At 41.4% G+C, this 18164-nt stretch overlaps 2 protein-coding genes across 2 annotated transcripts in view; one reads left to right on the forward strand and one right to left on the reverse strand.

Annotated features, from left to right (window-relative positions):
* The window catches only part of USP34 (ubiquitin specific peptidase 34), a gene marked incomplete at its 5' end in the record, with an annotated part of 106549 nt that extends 101612 nt beyond the window's left edge, over nucleotides 1–4937 (forward strand). Inside the window, 6 exons of the mRNA XM_029961637.1 lie at nucleotides 642–765; nucleotides 1419–1498; nucleotides 1969–2109; nucleotides 2232–2378; nucleotides 2756–2915; nucleotides 3175–4937. Coding sequence (XP_029817497.1) covers nucleotides 642–765; nucleotides 1419–1498; nucleotides 1969–2109; nucleotides 2232–2378; nucleotides 2756–2915; nucleotides 3175–3785 — 1263 coding nt within the window. The remainder of the gene's footprint in view (nucleotides 1–641; nucleotides 766–1418; nucleotides 1499–1968; nucleotides 2110–2231; nucleotides 2379–2755; nucleotides 2916–3174) is intronic.
* A 5984-nt stretch (nucleotides 4938–10921) lies between these two features.
* AHSA2P lies at nucleotides 10922–18140 on the reverse strand. Its single transcript, XM_029961669.1, has 7 exons — nucleotides 15363–18140; nucleotides 14629–14743; nucleotides 14266–14354; nucleotides 13940–14062; nucleotides 13083–13184; nucleotides 12247–12298; nucleotides 10922–12027 (listed from the first exon to the last, which is right to left on the reverse strand). The coding sequence occupies exons 1-7, from the start codon at nucleotides 15477–15479 to the stop codon at nucleotides 11852–11854; spliced, it is 774 nt and encodes a 257-aa protein (XP_029817529.1). The 5' UTR covers nucleotides 15480–18140; the 3' UTR covers nucleotides 10922–11851.
* Nucleotides 18141–18164: the final 24 nt, after the last annotated feature.

Raw genomic sequence — 18164 nt, forward strand, 5'->3', positions numbered from 1 at the left:
AGGATTTTTAAACCTCTGTAACCACATCCACAATCCCATTTCCCTGTGGTTTTGCATGCTTGGTTTTCATTCAACTGCTTTGTTTGCTTGAGTTTTCGAGGTTTCCTTTTGGCTCTCTGCTCTACAGAAGCTGATGCCATTTTAAGCGTGTATGTCCAAAGTAAATTAAAATACTGGCATACATATATCATTGAGACATCCTGAAAAATTCTGCTTAAAAACCTTGTGAAGCTTAGTCTCAAGAAAATTCTGAGTTCTGCAGATCATAACCGACAAATGATAATTTAAAAAGCAGTCATGTATTTATACTTAGGTATCTGTTTGTGATGTAAAATTACTGATTCTTTTCTTGTCCCATTCAAGACATGGTATTTGCAGAGCTTTGCACCTTCTCAATGTTGAGTGAGAGTCCTCCAGTAAAAGGTTTTACTGCTGGGGAGTTTATGCCATCCCTCCTCCCATCACACGTGGTGTTGCCAAGGGCTGGGCAAGGAGGCACCTGGAGATTCCCACTGTTTTCCTGTAGCACACAACGAAGCATTTTAGGGCAGGAAGTGCAGTGACACGAAGGGAGATGTTTAGGAACTCTGGGAGCTGTCCTGTTGTTCTGTAGTTTAAATGAAGCTCCCTTAAATCTTCAGGGCAAAGATGATGTTTACGACCGGATGCTGCTGGACTATTTCTTCTCCTATCACCAGTTCATCCACCTCCTGTGTCGAGTTGCAATCAACTGTGAAAAGTTTACTGAAACTTTAGTTAAAATGAGTGAGTATCAGGGTGAAACAGCCCAAGGGTAACTTTTCCTGCGGTAACTTTGAGTGCTTCTCCACTGAGTTTTATATTCAGAGTTTTTAAGGAAAAGCAGAGCTTGCGAAACTCGCTGCATTTGGACATTATTTTGATCCACAAAACTGGTATCCATGTATGAGGTAGTGCAGCCTTACCCACGTGAGTGGCACACTTTGGACCTGTCCAGAAAGGAGCTGAGGCAACCAGGGAGAATTCAGGGGTTTTGTGCATTTAGAGTTTAATACAGAACTGGTATGGGCAGTTTAAATGGCTTTGGATCAGATGCTGAGTCCTGAGCACCTCAGTGGCAATTATATGACAATATTTAAAGTTTTGTCTTCCCCCATGGACCTGAGGGTGAGTTACTCAGTGTGCACAGACCTCAGTGTCACACCAATAATCTTGTCCAAAGAGCGATCACAGAATGTTCTTTTACCCCCTGAATCACCCATTTGTGTGTTCATTAAATGGACCGTACGAACCTCACAGACTGAGGGTTTCTGATCATAAGAAATGCTTGGAATGTGATCCTAGGAAATGATACAGCACCTTGGCACTGCTTTTATCAGGAATTTCCCTGTCTCCCACAAAATTCTGCCACACTGATTTGCTTCCTCCTGCAATTCCAGGTGTCCTGGTTGCTTATGAAGGTTTGCCACTTCATCTCGCGCTGTTCCCCAAGCTCTGGACTGAGCTGTGTCAGACTCAGGTAAGAGGCAGGTTGAGAACCAAAAGAATGGAAATACAGGCAAAACACAGGGATGAACCCAGGAATTGTAACTAACGGGTGTTTAATAAAACACCTCTGCTTATGTTGCTGCCACCTGATAGAACCTGAGAACTGAAGTGTAAAATCTGGGATATTGCATTTTCTCCCAGTACACCCTGCAAACACTGAACAACTCCCCACAGCAGCACTGGTGGGATGGTGGGTGTGCAGACACCACCTTGTCCTGCCCTGTGAAATCCCAGCTACATAAATGTAGCACAAACACTGGGATGATGAAAGGAAAACTGGGAGATCTCTTTGGGAGGCACCGTCCCTTCCCGTACGTACTGATGGGATAAACCAGCCTTCCAGGACAACGTGAAATAAGGATTTGTACAATTTGCTGACACCTGCTGGACCTGAGCTGTGTTTCAGTGGGCCTGACTTCCAATGTTCTCTCTCCCTGCCAGTCTGCCGTGTCCAAGAACTGTGTGAAGCTGCTCTGTGAAGATCCAGTTTTTGCAGAATACATAAAATGTATCCTGATGGATGAAAGGACCTTTCTCAACAACAACATTGTGTACACCTTTCTGACCCATTTTCTTCTCAAGGTACGTGGTCCTTTAGTGATAATTCCAAGGAATGCAGTCATTGATGCTGTTTCATTTTGGGATACTGTTTTCACAGTTCCAATTTTTTTCAGGTTTAAAAAAAAAGTACTTTCTTTTCACAGGTGCAAGGGCAGGTGTTTTCTGAAGCAAACTGTGCCAACTTAATCAATACTCTAATTACAAATCTAATAAATCAGTATCAAAGCCTAGAATCCGACTTCAGCAACCAGAGGGTTGAAATTTCCAAAGCAAGCTCTACTCTAAACGGGGTGAGTCTTTCCTAAGTTGTTAAAATACCAATTTATTTCCTACAGGAACTCTTCAGTGCCCTGTGCCAGGTCCTGGTTAAGAGTGGGCACTGTTTGCTCCACTCTGTGCCTGGTGAGGGCATGGCAACCTGGGAATGTCATATCCTGGGGAGCAAAGTGATGCAAAGTGCAACAGATTTAATGGTAGGAACGTCCTAACCCAACCAGATTTTGTCTTAGGACAGATCTGCATTAAGGTCAGCAGACAGCAGAGAGTGGGACATTTCAGTAGTGTAAATATATCTGGAATTTGATCTTTTGGGCCTGACTGCACAGGATTAATCCAAAGCCAGTTTGAAATAAGGCTTGTTAAGTTTGTTACTGCTCTGTTTTTCCAGGACCTCCGAGCACTTGCCTTGCTGCTTTCAGTGCACACTCCCAAACAGCTCAACTCAGCCCTGATCCCAACTTTACAAGAGCTTTTAAACAAATGTAGAGCTTGTCAGCAACAGAGGAACTCATTACAAGAGCAAGAAGCCAAAGAAAGAAAAACTAAAGGTTTGCCTTCTTATAATGGTGTCGCTCTAATGGTTGTAAAATGAGCGTAAGACATTATTTTATCCCTGCAGGGTGGGCCATTCCTCAGTCCAGCACTGCACGGGAAATACTTTATTACGGAGCTAAAATTCATGAATTGCATGAATTTTCCCTCAGGAAATAAGTATTTGGTGAAGGTGGGAAAGGATGGGAATGTGCAAGCGGGCGGGAGCGGCAGGAAAAGCGCCTTTTCCCTGAGCCAGTTTTCCCTTCCTTGCAGACGATGAAGGAGCGACTCCCGTGAAGCGGCGGCGGGTCAGCAGCGACGAGGAGCACACGGTGGACAGTTGCCTCAGCGACATCAAAGCTGAGCCCAGGGAGGCTCTGACCCCCACCAGCACTTCGGACAACGAGACACGGGACTCCTCCATCATCGATCCGGGCACGGAGCAGGACCCTCCGTCCCCCGAGAGCAGTTCTGTCAAGGAGTACAGAATGGAAGGCCCTTCTTCGTTTTCAGAAGACATACTGTTGGCCACGCGGGCGCAGCACGCGGAGGAGCAGCCGGGAAACGGGAAATTCGAGGAGTGCAAAGAGTTCAAAGACCTGCAGGCTCCCAAGGATTCCATGGGAGCCGAGGAGGACTCGGAGTTCCCTTCCACGTCGATCTCCGCGGTTTTATCCGACCTCGCAGACCTGCGGGGCTGCGACGGCCAAGCCTTACCGGCCCAGGACCCCGACACGAGTTTAGCAATCAGCTGTGGCCATTCCAGAGGACTTTTTAGTCACATGCAGCAGCAGGACATTTTAGACATCCTGTGCAGGACCATTGAGTCTACGATTCACGTGGTCACACGGATATCCGGGAAAGGAAACCAAGCTGCTTCTTGACATTAGATGGAGCATGTCTGCTTTTAAGTATTTTTTTTTTTTTTAAAATCCTTCTTCTCCCTCCCCCCTCCCCTCCAAAAATGCTGTTTGTATAAGTTTTGCTTATTTCTGTTTTGTGCTTCAGTTTGTCCAGTGCTCTCTGCTTGAATGGCAAGATAGATTTATATGCTTCATTCTTGGTCAGGCAGAACTCCAGATCCTTTTCTTTGTTTTTAATTTTATTTTATTTTGCATCCTACCGTACACTTTCTTAAAGGGCAATCAGATAATGGCTATGTTTTATGTAATTAAGAGTTCACTGTAGTGGCTTTCATTTAATATGGCTGTCTGGGAGACAGGGCCTCCTGGCCCTGTATGATGTAATTTAAACTTATGGCATTTTTACTGTGTATAATATGGTGTCCTCTGTGCCAGTTTTGTACCTTATAATCGAGGCAGATTGCCTCAGATCGCTGTGGTTCTTATTATCAAAATTAAGTTTACTTGTATACTAAACAACCACAAGAAATTTGATTCTGTAAAGAATCCTCTTTAGCTGTGGCCTGGCAGTATATATATGGTGCTTTATTTAACAGAATACCTGTGGAGGAAATAAAGCACACTTGATGTAAAATTAATTGTTTTATTTTTATTGACATGATCAATTGCTATTCTGTGCACTTCATTAAACTGATTGTGATGACTTTTCATTTGTTTATAATATGTTGCTTCAGTCTCTGGATTTGTCAGCAAAGAACCTCCTAAGTAAGTGCAAGAGCAGCAGATGAAGGGCAGGTGGGCAGGACTGCTGGAAATCTGGTGCTGGTCTGGTTTCTGTGCACAAATGTGGAGGGGCTGGTGCTCGGTGTTGGAGCATGAAGTGCTGTCAGAAGCCAGTGCAACTTGGCATCTCCTTTCCTTCATTTTAACCTGTGTGATGATGTCATTTTTCTCCTGCACCATTTGCAGACTTCCTTTCTTTTTCCCCCTCTCCCTGGCTGTGCTCCCTCATTTTTGACAGCTGCTACAGCCCTGGAATGCTGGAATGACTTTATCACCTCTCCCGTCCTGTTTCCTCCTGTTATTTCTGAGCAATATCCATTTCCTATGTGACCTTTTGGCCTGTCAGTGATACTGGTTTTAATATCCAATTAAACTGCATTTTCAGTTTCACTTTCCAGTTGCTTAGCTCATTTGTTTTTCTACTGCCTTCATAATACATCTATTTTGGTCTTTTTTCTTCTGAATTCTTTCATTCCATCTACCATTTACAGTTTAGTATCATTTGCTTCTCCTTGAGTCTATTATATGATATTCTTGCTCCCTTTAAATCTACTCTCATTGTTTTTAACCTTGTGTAATTAATAATTTCTCTTTAAAGTTCACACTTTAAATTCCCTTTTAGCACTTTTACTCCTGCATTTACAGACACTGCTGATGCTGGTGAGTGTGAAGTTGGTCTCAATTATCAGACATGAAGTAATTATGGTTTTGCTCTCTTTAGGAATGATTTTATTACCTTTTCTGATCAGCTTCTCCCCAGGTTGTGATTCAGAGAAATCTTCAACAGTTTTTTTCTGGTCAGAACTTCTACAATCAAAATTCAGCTCTCAAGTCTCTGCCAAACCAAGTGAGTTGTGGTTGGTCAGGTTGTCTTTAGGAAGATATTTCCCAATGGCTCTAAAGATCTTTGAGATGCAGCAGCCCTTGTAACCCTTTGGTGAGTGGTTTCAGTTAATTAATCACCCTTATTAACACTGTTGGTAAGTTGTCTGACCTCAGTTCCAGCTCTTGCCCTTTGTTGGCTTTATCTCCTCCCCCAGGATGAGGTCACACCATAATTGGTACTGGAGAGGGGGATCCTGTTTGTTGGGATGGTTTTTATCTCATTTTCAGTAGACTAACTATAAACAGCACTTAATAATTATTTCATAAAGGATGCACAAATATTACCCCATTAATCATGGCAAGATTACCAGAAATGTGATTATTTTTACTGCTCTTCTCTTACATTACCTTCCCATTTCCCCCTGGAGTATTCCTGCAATTTTATTGAGGTGGGTTTTTTTCCCCTGTATTTTTTAAACAGAAGTAAAGCAGTACCTGCACAAATGTCTGCTCTTCCACATCCTGTTTCCAGCTGTTTATCCTCCATGTCCCTCATTTTACGTGCTCTGTAAGCCATTATTTTTTCCACAGTATTCCCCTTTGACTTCACATCAGTTTTCTGGTTTGTATTTCATTGCCTTCAAGAATGTTCCCTTATCCCTGCCTTTGAAAACCCTTTAACCCTAAACCCTTTAATCATTAACTGGCTCCCTCAGCCTCTTAAAGCTTTGATTTCCTTCCAGGCTTTATCCCACCTCTCATTTTATTATTATTTATTTCCTCCTGGAAGTTCCACCTCCCATTTAACCCCTCCAAAATTAAGCTTTTTCTATTTCAAAGCATCTCCCTGCACAGTCAGCTCTGCTGTGGGGCTCAGACTGTTGAAACCATCCTCTGTACTGATTTTTGGCCATAATATAACAAATCACATCATTCCCACTGAATTTTTTTTCCCCTTTGGCTTTCTCAGCTCACCAGTCATTTACCATTTTTTGCTTTTTGTTGCAGACTCTCTGAGAACTTTCAGCACCCATTTTAGAAGAAACTGGTGTGCTGGAAATCCTCCTGAAGGGCCCCTGGAACAGGTGAAAGGAACTTTTCCCTGGGATTTCTCTCACTCCAGGCTAACTGTGTGCAGGCAATGGAACCTTCAGCTGGGAAAAAAAACAAGCTCAGATATTATTTTTTTTTCATGATTTTCACATGTTCTTATCATGTTCTATGTAACATGCCAAGAACATGAGAATGTCATGCTAGGAACACGCTAATGTCATGCTAAGAACATGCTAATGTCATGCTAGGAACATGCTAATGTCATGCTAAGAACATGCTAATGTCATGCTAAGAACATGCTAATGTCATGCTAAGAACATGCTAATGTCATGCTAAGAACATGCTAATGTCATGCTAGGAACATGCTAATGTCATGCTAAGAACATGAGAATGTCATGCTAAGAACATGTGAACATCATGCAAAAAAAATCTTAGATTTGTTTGTTTTGTAAGCATGACAGTCACATGTTCTTAGCATGATTTAAGCATGTTATAATTAACATGCCAAGAGCATGCTAATGTCATGCTAAGAACATGAGAATGTCACACTAAGAACATGCTAACGTCATGCTAAGAACATGTGAACATCAGGCAAAAAATCTTAAATTTGCTTTTTGTAAGCATGACAGTCACATGTTCTTAGCATGATTTAGGCATGTTGTAATTAACATGCCAAGAACATGAGAATGTCATGGTAAGAACATGAGAATGTCACGCTAAGAACATGCTAACGTCATGCTAAGAACATGTGAGCGTCACACAAAAAAATCAGATTTGCTTTTTTGTTAGCATGACAGTCACATGTTCTTAGCATGATTTAAGCATGTTGTAAATAACATGCCAAGAACATGCTAACATCATGCTAAGAACATGTGAACATCATGCAAAAAAAATCTTAGATTCTATTTTGTAAACATGACAGTCACATGTTCTTAGCATGATTTCAGCATGTTGTAATTAACATGCCAAGAGCACGCTAATGTCATGCTAAGAACATGCTAATGTCATGCCAAGAACATGCTAACATCATGCTAAGAACACGAGAATGTCATGCTAAGAACATGAGAATGTCATGGTTAAAAAGGGAATATTAACATTTTTGGATGATGTTCACATGTTCTTAGCATGACATTAGCGTGTTCTTGGCAGGTTATTTACAACATGCTAGGAACATGTGACTGTCATGCTTACAAAAAGCAAATCTGGTATTTTTTTGCATGATGGTCACATGTTCTTAGCATGACATTAGCATGTTCTTAGCGTGACATTAGCATGTTCTTAGCATGACATTAGCATGTTCTTGGCATGTTAATTACAACATGCCTAAATCATGCTAAGAACATGTGACTGTCATGCTTACAAAATAGAATCTAAGATTTTTTTTGCATGATGTTCACATGTTCTTAGCATGACACTACCATGTTCTTAGCATGACATTAGCGTGCTCTTCACATGTTATTCAGAACATGCTAAGAACATGTGAGCGTCACGAAAAAAATCTTAGATTCTATTTTTGTAAGCATGACATTAGCATGTTCTTAGCATGACATTAGCATGTTCTTAGCATGACGTTAGCATGTTCTTGGCATGTTAATTACAACATGCTTAAATCATGCTAAGAACATGTGACTGTCATGCTTACAAAAAGCAAATTTAAGATTTTTTTGCCTGATGTTCACATGTTCTTAGCATGACGTTAGCATGTTCTTAGTGTGACATTCTCATGTTCTTGGCATGTTAATTACAACATGCCAAATCATGCTAACATGTAACTGTCATGCTTACAAAATAGAATCTGTTTTTGCATGATGTTCACATGTTCTTAGCATGACACTAACATGTTCTTAGCATGACATTAGCATGTTCTTCGCATGTTATTCAGAACATGCTAAGAACATGTGAAAGTCATGCTTACAAAAAAGAGAATCTGAGGGGGGTTGCATGATGTTCACATGTTCTTAGCATGACATTAGCATGTTCTTGGCATGTTAATTACAACATGCTTAAATCATGCTAAGAACATGTGACTGTCATGCTTACAAAAGGCAAATCTTAAGATTTTTTTCATGATGTTCACATGTTCTTACCATGACATTAGCATGTTCTTAGCATGACATTAGCATGTTCTTGACATGTTAATTACAACATACCTAAATCATGCTAAGAACATGTGACTGTCATGCTTACAAAATAGAATCTGATTTTGTTGCATGACTTTCACATGTTCTTAGCATGACACTAACATGTTCTTAGCATGACATTAGCATGTTCTTCCCATGTTATTCAGAACATGCTAAGAACATGTGAAAGTCATGCTTACAAAAAAGAGAATCTAAGGGGGGTTTGCATGATGTTCACATGTTCTTAGCATGACATTAGCATGTCCTTAGCATGACATTAGCATGTTCTTGGCATGTTATTTACCACATGCCTAAATCATGCTAAGAACATGTGACTGTCATGCTTACAAAAGTCAAATCTTAAGATTTTTTCATGATGTTCACATGTTCTTACCATGACATTCTCATGTTCTTAACATGACATTAGCATGTTCTTAGCGTGACATTCTCATGTTCTTAGCATGACATTAGCATGTTCTTGGCATGTTAATTACAACATGCTTAAATCATGGTAAAACCATGTGACTGTCATGCTTACAAAAAGCGAATCTATGTTTTTTCCATGATGTTCACGTTCTTAGCATGACATTAGCGTGTTCTTAACATGACATTCTCATGTTCTTAGCATGCTCTTTGCATGATGTTAGCATGTTAATTACAACATGCTTAAATCACGCTAAGAACATGTGACTGTCATGCTTACAAAAAGCAAATCTGATATTTTTTGCATGATGGTCACATGTTCTTAGCATGACATTAGCATGTTCTTAATGTGCCATTCTCATGTTCTTAGCATGACATTAGCATGTTCTTGGCATGTTAATTACAACATACCTAAATCATGCTAAGAACATGTGATTACCATGCTTATAAAAATAGAATCTAAGATTTTTTGCATGATGTTCACATGTTCTTAGCATGACACTAGCATGTTCTTAGCATGACACTAACATGTTCTTAGCATGACATTAGCGTGCTCTTCGCATGTTATTCAGAACATGCTAATGTCATGCTAAGAACATGTGACTGTCATGCTTACAAAAAGTGAAGTTAAGATTTTTGCATGATGTTCTCATGTTCTTAGCATGACATTAGCATGTCCTTAGCATGACATTAGCATGTTCTTGGCATGTTATTTACCACATGCTTAAATCATGCTAAGAACATGTGACTGTCATGCTTACAAAAACAAACAAATCTAAGATTTTTTTGCATGATGTTCACATGTTCTTAGCATGACATTCTCATGTTCTTAGCATGACATTAATGTGTTCTTAGCATGATGTTAGCACGTTCTTGGCATGTTATTTGCAACATGCTTAAATCATACTAGGAACATGTGACTGTCATGCTTACAAAAAGCAAATCTAATTTTTTTGCCTGATGTTCACGTTCTTAGCATGACATTCTCATGTTCTTAGCATGACGTTAGCATGTTCTTGGCATGTTCTATAGAACATTATAAGACCACATTAAAATCGTGCAAAAAATCCTTTCCCAAGGAGGAAAGGAGGGTCCCTGGGGCTGTTCCTCCTCACAGTCCCTGCCCTCCCAGCAGCAGCTGTGGCGTGTTCCCGGGATTTTGGCATGTGAAGAAAGCGGTGGAGTGCTGGACACAGGTGAGTCTTGTCTTTTAATGCTGGTGATCAGCAACTGGCCATTGCAGTTAGTGGGAGGAGACAAGAAGTACGACTGCTGTAGTTTCACTGTTTAAAAAACTTGGAATTGCATATAACAACCTGCTCTGAATTACTGAATTGTCACCAAATCTCTTGGAGCATCTGCACTCTTAAGCTGCTGAAGCCTGATCTGTTTTAAACCTTGATTCTCTGGGTTTTTTTTATTTCTATTTTGTCCCTTTGTCAACCAATACCCTAAATTATTTTTGTATTCAAAATGTCAGGCTTTTTTTCCTGGAAAGGTAACTAAATCCTGAACATTCAGGAAAAGGAAGATGTTAAAATATGACACTTCTCAAGGGGCTGTTTCCCACCCTCCATGTGGACACCTAAACCACACCCAGTACAACCCACAGTAACCAGTCTGAGCCTCTGGAGGTGTTTATTGTTACTACCAGAGCTCACCTCAGTTCAAAGGGGTTAATAAATGCCTGCAGCTTTTCAGGGATAACCTGGCCTGTGGCAGAGAGCAGCACATCTGTATCCTCTGGAGGATGGAAGGCTTTGGGTGGGAAGGTTGCCATATGTTGGTGCCCTGTAAAATTAAAATTTTTAGGACTTAAACTCATTCATTGGCTGGATGAGTTTAAGTCCAAAAAATTTTAATTTTACAAACTCGCTGAGTAAAATGAAAATTTACAGGACTTAAACTCATTTAGTGTGGCAGGATTGGTTTATGGAGAAAATAAACTGCAGGTAAAGTCACATCTTTTATTGAGCCAAGCACGTTTTCCAAAGGCAGCCCTTTTGTGGTCTGCTGCAAATTGCATATTGGATTTGTACACTTCTTATAAAGCATCTGAGAACTAAGTTAGCCTTGCTCACCTTGCTGCTTTCAGTATCCCAACTTTGCTCCTGTCACAATTCTCTGACAGTTGTTCTCTTTAATTTGAGGTACAGAATTGCAGAGGGCCATAAATGATTGAAGTGGAAGGCTTGCAGAACTGCAGAAAGCACTAGTGCTGTTGGTTGCTTCCAAAATAAATGTCACACTGAGGTCAAGTAAGGGAGTACAGTGCATGCAGACTTAATAATTACATGACATTGTTAATTGTCTTTCCCTAAAACTGCAGTCAGAAACAAAATCTGTCTGCAGTTAAAACAATCTAACAAAGTATTTAAAGAGGCTGTAAATGATACCCCCCCCCTGTTTCTTGAAAGATCTACTGGATCAGCAGTTTGATAATCCCTTTGGGCTCACCTCTGCTGGGAACCATCTCCTGCAGGAATTTTGCCACTCAATTCACTGAATATTTAGGAACTGGAAATGCTTCCTGTGGATTGGTGTAGCTCACCTACCTCTGCTGGAAGTGTGAGTCCTACCACAGTCCTGACTGCAGCTCAGTCATTATTATCTCTGAGGCTGCAGACAAGCAGAGCAGAGGTCAGTCTCCCCAAGAAAAGCTGTCTATATCCATAATCTGCCTTGCTCCTCAGTCACTGAAAATCCATAAATAATGTTTAAATTATATACAGTATCATAGAAGTGGGTCTTTATTCTTCCCACAAATAAATTACTATTTTTTTCCTTTTCTTTTTTTTTTTTTTTTTTTTTTTTTTTTTTTAGAAAACCAAATTGTTAACAAAGTATAAAAAGTAATGCCCTAACAAAACTACAGTGCTGTCATCATTCCATGCTGTCTTGGGGCTGCTGCAGTAAAAGATGGATTTCTTCAAAATATTGCTTCTTCCAGCACTGCCTGGTGCTCTCCTCGGCGGCGACGGGAACTCCTGTGCATTCCAGCTGCAGCTCCGTCTGAGCCGCCGCGTCCTGGAAGGTCAAGGCAACTGTTGCATAATGTTCTGGGGGAAGAAAATAGCACATTTCAGCCTTGTGTTTTTTAAGGAATTGCAGTTGTTGCTGCTGCTTTCCTGTGTCTGTCTTTTCACCTCTGGACACCAGGCTGCTGTCCAAGAACACGGACCGAGGGAGAATCCGGCCAGGAACGCTGTCCCTGCCAGGGCTGGTCCTTCTCCCTGCAAAGGAGGCCTCTAATATCAGAATTCCTCACAAAGACTCACCATCAGGCCAACTCCTACACCGCCACTTCAGGACAATTCTTTGGCTTGGGACCTGGAGGAAGAGAAGGATGTTCTCCAGTTAGCATCGGAGGTTATTCCCCCTGAAAACCAAGGAGACACATGCACGTAACCAAGACAAAGACTAGGGTTTGATTTTTGAAATAAACTGTTTTCCTGGAGCTCTCAGCTTGCTGCATTGCATGTTGTGTTCTGGCTGTGGGAAAAGGTCAGGGCTCATTAGTTACTGCACAGACACCATTGATTTTCTGGCAGACCTTGAAACGGGCACCAGCACGAGCCGTGTCTGCCCTGCTGCAACATGTAAGTGTTGTCACTGTCACCCAGCCCAGCCTGCCTGAATGAGGCACTGCTGGCACAAACACCAGCTCAGGGGAGAGTCTGTACTCTGACTTTTCATTTAAACAGATCCTGATCTAATAGATCCTTATCAGCAAAGGCTGATGAACAGAACTGACTTCCCTCTGCTTCCACAGCGGGTAACGGTTTGCCCTGAGCTGAACAAAAATCAGTTCTCCAGTTAAAAGAGGAATGAATACAAGAGGTACACCTTAAACCTGCTTTGTCACTCCTGGTTAAACAGGACTGTGCTTCTTCCCCCCACCCCAGTGCAGGTCATTAGGTGTGGGCAGTGCCTGCTCTTCTCAGGGGGAAGAAAAACCAAACAACAAACGAGCACCTGTTTGGCTTTGAAATACAGGAACTGAAACAGGCATTAAGGAAGCTGAAAGGTCACAAATTTACACTACTTTTTGTTTCAGAAAATGAAGTAACACCCTTTCCCCCCATATTTGAAGTGCAGAGGAGGAGTTTCTTACCAGTTCTGTGTATTCCCCGCTGACACAGCCCTCAAACATCTGGAGTTTGCCTCCTTTCTCTGCTTCAATCACAGCTGGGCACTTGGAAAACTTCTGTACTAACTAACAAAAAAGAACACACCCATAAAAATACTAGCAGAGAAGAGAGATTGGCTGAAGAAATTAAAACTAACTGTGATATATGTAAGAGTCTTTAAACACTCATCAGGCTTTTGATTTTATAGAGCACTGCAGTGAGGTCCAGTGAGGTGACAGGATGAGAATATAAACACTGAGAAACCTGCAGGGTAAACAGAGAGCAGGACAGACTGGTCACATGCAGGGGGTATGGCCACAGCACATACACAGGCACAGACAGAACTGGCTGTTCCTACGTTGGGAAATGAGGGAAATGGAGCAACAGCTCTTGTTTCCCGAGGGAAGCGCTGGGATTGTCATTTAAAGTTCTCCAACACAGGCCCTTATGAAGGACACAAACCCCAAATTAGTGAATTTGTATTTCACACCTCCAGTAATTAATCTAATTAACCTGCAGGCTGTGGATAATGGCAGTGCCATTACTGAGCCCTTCAGGCTCCTGAACATCAAACAGCAAAGCTTTTCCTAAGCAGCAAAGGAGATTGAGACTGAGTTGCACAAAAACTACAGAAAGATGCAGCTTCTCTTTGTTTAGTTGGCTTTTCTTCCTGTTAAGGTAACAAGTGGGGAAAAAAAGGTCTCAGGCAACCTATTCAGCTGTTATTAAAAAGGTAAAAGTGGAATCTGTACTTGACACTGTGACACATTCCTTACTTACACAACTATTCAGCTGGATCAACATCCACATTGTTACAATGCCTTCTGAAAATATCACTTACTTCCTTTGTGGTGAAGATGCTGTAAAGTTCATCAGCTGGAGAGTTGAACATTTCCCTCATAAGTATCCTCACTGTTGGAATTTTTACTCCAACTGTATCCAGAGACTGTGGTGAAACAGAGTCCTGAAAAGCAGAAAACAGTCGCGTGAGTAAGTCCAAGATCTTAGAAGTTCTGACATGGCAGGACTGTTGTTACCTGCACATTCTCAAACACACATTGCTGTGAAAACATGGCAATTATACAATGTATTTCTGTATTTATTTAATAGTAGTATTAATTGGGAGTCACTAAATTCAGTGGGGAAAAAAAGCTAAAGCCAACATACTTGCACGGTGTTCCCACTTGGTTTTCGCTCCGTGGGCAGCTCCTGACCAACAGGGGCTTTTGTTGGCAGAATCATTCCCAAGGTAAACTCTGGAAGGAAGGAAAGCACTTTTCAGTGTGAAATTCAGCTGTACCATCACCCTGACACTCAGGTACACAGTAAAGATCACCAAAACTGTGGAGAAGGGGTAGAACTGTGCAGGGGCACTGAATAGGACATAAAACTCCAATCCAGTTTCCCCACGTATTTTCATTAGGAACAGATTAAAAATAAAAACAATACAAACCCAAGGACTTGTCAATGTATGACCAACCTGTTCTGGAGAGATGCCCACACAGAAACAAAACATGCTGTTGAATTTACCTGTTTTAAGTGCTTTCAGGTAATCTCTCAGGGCCTCTCTGACTTTTGTGGTTCCTTCAGTTCTCATCAGGTCCTTCAGAACGTCACCTTCCCCTTTCTTCTTGCTGACATTTATCTAGAAACAGAAAAATGACACATCTAAGAGACACTTGATCAGGAGCCTTTTGGGTTCTGGCAACAAAGGCAAGCATTTGGGCTTTGTTTACTGTGCTCAGAGGACAGCTGCAATTTCAGTTCATTATCTTCTCAGAGCAGCTGACCTTTGCTAAAAATAGGTCCTCTTGGGTTTTGACTTAAATTAATGTAGTATCTCCACTTAGTTCATCAAGGATAGACAAGAGTTGCTGAGGAATCTGTGGAAGCCACAGCACCAACTGCTATACAACCAACATGGAGATTCCTTAAGTTCTTAGGGCTTGGGGGGCGGTTTGTGGAGTTGGTTTGGGGTGGTTTTTTTTAAGACTACAAGCAGAGTTCTTCTCAAATTTGTAGTTAATATATTTGTCACAGACCATAATTAGCAAAGCAAATTGTGCACGTTCCTCGCGGGTAAATTTGAGAACAGAGAGAAGTCATTATTCCAAAGTATAATCAACAAAAACATGAAATAAACTATCCACGTGTAATTATCCCACTTAATGACAGGATAAATCAAAATATGATGCCTGTATGTTGGTTAATGCTTTACTTAAGAATTCTGAACCTATACAGCCATACCGGTATTTCACACCTACCTCTGTATCATCTACCTCATTTTCTTCTGACAGGTTAGGAATTTCAACAGATCCCTTATGTTTCTCACCAGACTCTTTCACTGTACCTGTATTAACATAACGAATTCTTAAATGCATTATTAAAAACTATTTCCCCCATAGCAAGACTTTTATGCTTGGAAACGAGCTGTACACAAGTGTCACTTGAAGGGAGTTGCCTCGAGGCTCATTGAAAGGCACTAAACAGCAACCTGAAGTGTCAGAGGTGTTTGCCAGTGCTTTCCCAGGGAGCTCTGACATCTGCCAGCATAGGATGTGCATCTAAAGGGGAATGACCTACACAGCTCCATGAACTGTCCTGGGATGTTCTGTGCCAGACTGCTCTGCCTGAAAAGACTGAATTTAAGGTTTGATGCTTTTTTCGTTACACTGAAGACTCTCCCCCCTTTGCCTTGCAAAAACATTTCATAATTGAAATTAGCTCACTATTTAGATCATGATAAAACCTCCTTAGGAAGCAACAGCAGAAACGTGCAGGTTTATCAGCCCACTGTCAAAACATACAAAACCCAGCAAGATGCTTCATCAGCCCGCTGGCAAAACTCCAAATACAACCAACCCAGTGCTGAGCACAGCTGCAGAGGGGGAATTATCATGAGGTAAATGCAGTATTTCTTTGGATTCTCTCACCTTCACAGGAGCCAGCTCGATCCAGCCACTACTTAATATCACTCCCATTATTTTTAATCGCTTGCCCTGAAATGACCACCGTGTGATCCCGGGGCACTGCAGGGGCAGAACCCCACGTGCTGCTGGTCAGGATCACAGCAAGGACACAACCAAAGGCTCAGGTGTTTCTTGGCAAGGAACACAGTGAAGGACTGTTGGCAATGCAAAGGGCAAAGATCCCTCCCCAGTCGGGCTCTGAGGCAATGAAGGATTGCACAAGATGCAAAGTCTGTTAATCCACAAACAGCCACATCCACGCAGGGAAAGGTTCAACCAGACAGGAGAACCTGGCAGCTCCACTAAAAGCCGTGCAAACTGGTTAAGTCTGAGCCCTGAAACACTTCTGGGCCCACCACAAATCACACCCAGCCTCCTCAGTGTGCTCCTCCCTGCTCCCTTGCAGCACCAGGATTAGTACAGGAGAACCACACAGTGTTGTCCCTGCAGACAGCAAAGCCAATCTTATTTTTGGCTACTCTCCCCAGAAAGGAAGTGCAAGCAAGCAGGAAGAAGTTTTGCCCCTCAAAACACAAACCTGACTTCTTATCCACCCAGCTAATCCTATTAACAACTTTCACAGCTCCCAAAGTATTCACAAATTGCAAAATGACAGTGTCTGTGCTGGGCAGCAAAGTCCAGTCAGTGAACAAACAGAGCTGTTGGACAACATGACGTGGGCAGTGTTGGTGCAGCTCTGCATTTCCAGTGACACTGAAATGTAAACAAAGCTTTATTACCTTCTTATCCAACTATCAAATTATTTGTTTGAATCCCACGGGACTTCAGTAACAGACCTAAAATAAATTATTTTTTGTTTCCTGCCAATCCATTATTTTATAGAACGTTAACTGTGAAGCACATCACTCAGAAAGACCCACTGTTGAAATAAATTGCTTTAAATGGACAAACACGTTTTCATAAAGCTTCCACCACAATGTGCAATAATCCATTAAAATCCTCACTGCATATTCTAACAAATGACAGAACAGCCATTTTGCTCAGTTTTAGTGACATTAAGTAACCTCAGTTGCTCACCTTCTTGTTTAATATAAATTGCAAAGCACAATGTTTTTCCAACACTGGACTTTCCAAACCTGCTGCAAATTTTAGGATCTCCATCATTTGTCCTTACATAGCCACACTTTAATCATAGCTTGAAGTCCTAGTTATCCTAGCAGACTTGTAGAAGGAACTAATTACAGCAATTAGTGCTTTCAGCAGTTCAGTCTGAACTCTCACCTCGAATTCAGAGCTCTCAAAAAAACTGTAATGGCTATCAAATTAAGGAAAAACAAAATCAGCACCTTTTTTTTTTTAGGATTTCCCTGAAAAGTTTCCTTCTTAGGGATTAAAAAATCCCCCCTTTAGGATTTCAAACTAAGCTCTCAAAGACAAGATCCACTCAGTGCAGCACTGAACTTTGCAGAGCATCTAACCCAAGTCAGAGCTGTCTACAAACACTCTCCCAGGAGAGTTTAGAAACAATTTGCATAGACATACAAACAAAGTATCTGTCTACTTTTAAGCTTTGTACGCTGAAACAAACCACACGAACTAACCTGTGTTTAAAACTTAAGGTGATTTCAGCTTAGCTTAAAAAAAGTCAAAAAGCTGATGGCAATTATTTGAACTGCACCAGAGTGCAATGTTTGCCTTCCTCTCTGCTAACATTTACATCACACTCTAAGTATGCTCTTAGTTTGTAACACACTTGGAGCACTTAAAACTATAAAAAATAAACAAACAACAGTACTTTTTTAAAGTCCCCTCTTATTGTAGGAGCAGATTTCAAATCCAAGTCTGTTCTGGTCAGCCAAACCTCCCACAGTAACACTCAAGGCCTGAGAAATAAGGAGGGAAGGAACAGCCTGTCACTTGGCATTACAAATATCCAGGGAAAAATTCCCATGCAGGTGCTTTCCCATCAGCTCCTCCTGCTTCTTACTCCAGCGCAAGGGACAGTCCACAAATTGCTGTCAAGTTTTAAGGCCATCTAATAAATGGAGAGAATTCCCTGATATCACCAAAAGCTGATCTGCAAATAAAGAGCTTGTCATGGGAAAAGCACAGCTGAGGACAACTCCAAGAGCTGGG

The sequence above is a fragment of the Manacus vitellinus genome, unplaced genomic scaffold, assembly GCF_001715985.3.
Source record: "Manacus vitellinus isolate BGI_N305 unplaced genomic scaffold, ASM171598v3 scaffold_38_pilon, whole genome shotgun sequence".
NCBI lineage: Eukaryota > Metazoa > Chordata > Aves > Passeriformes > Pipridae > Manacus > Manacus vitellinus.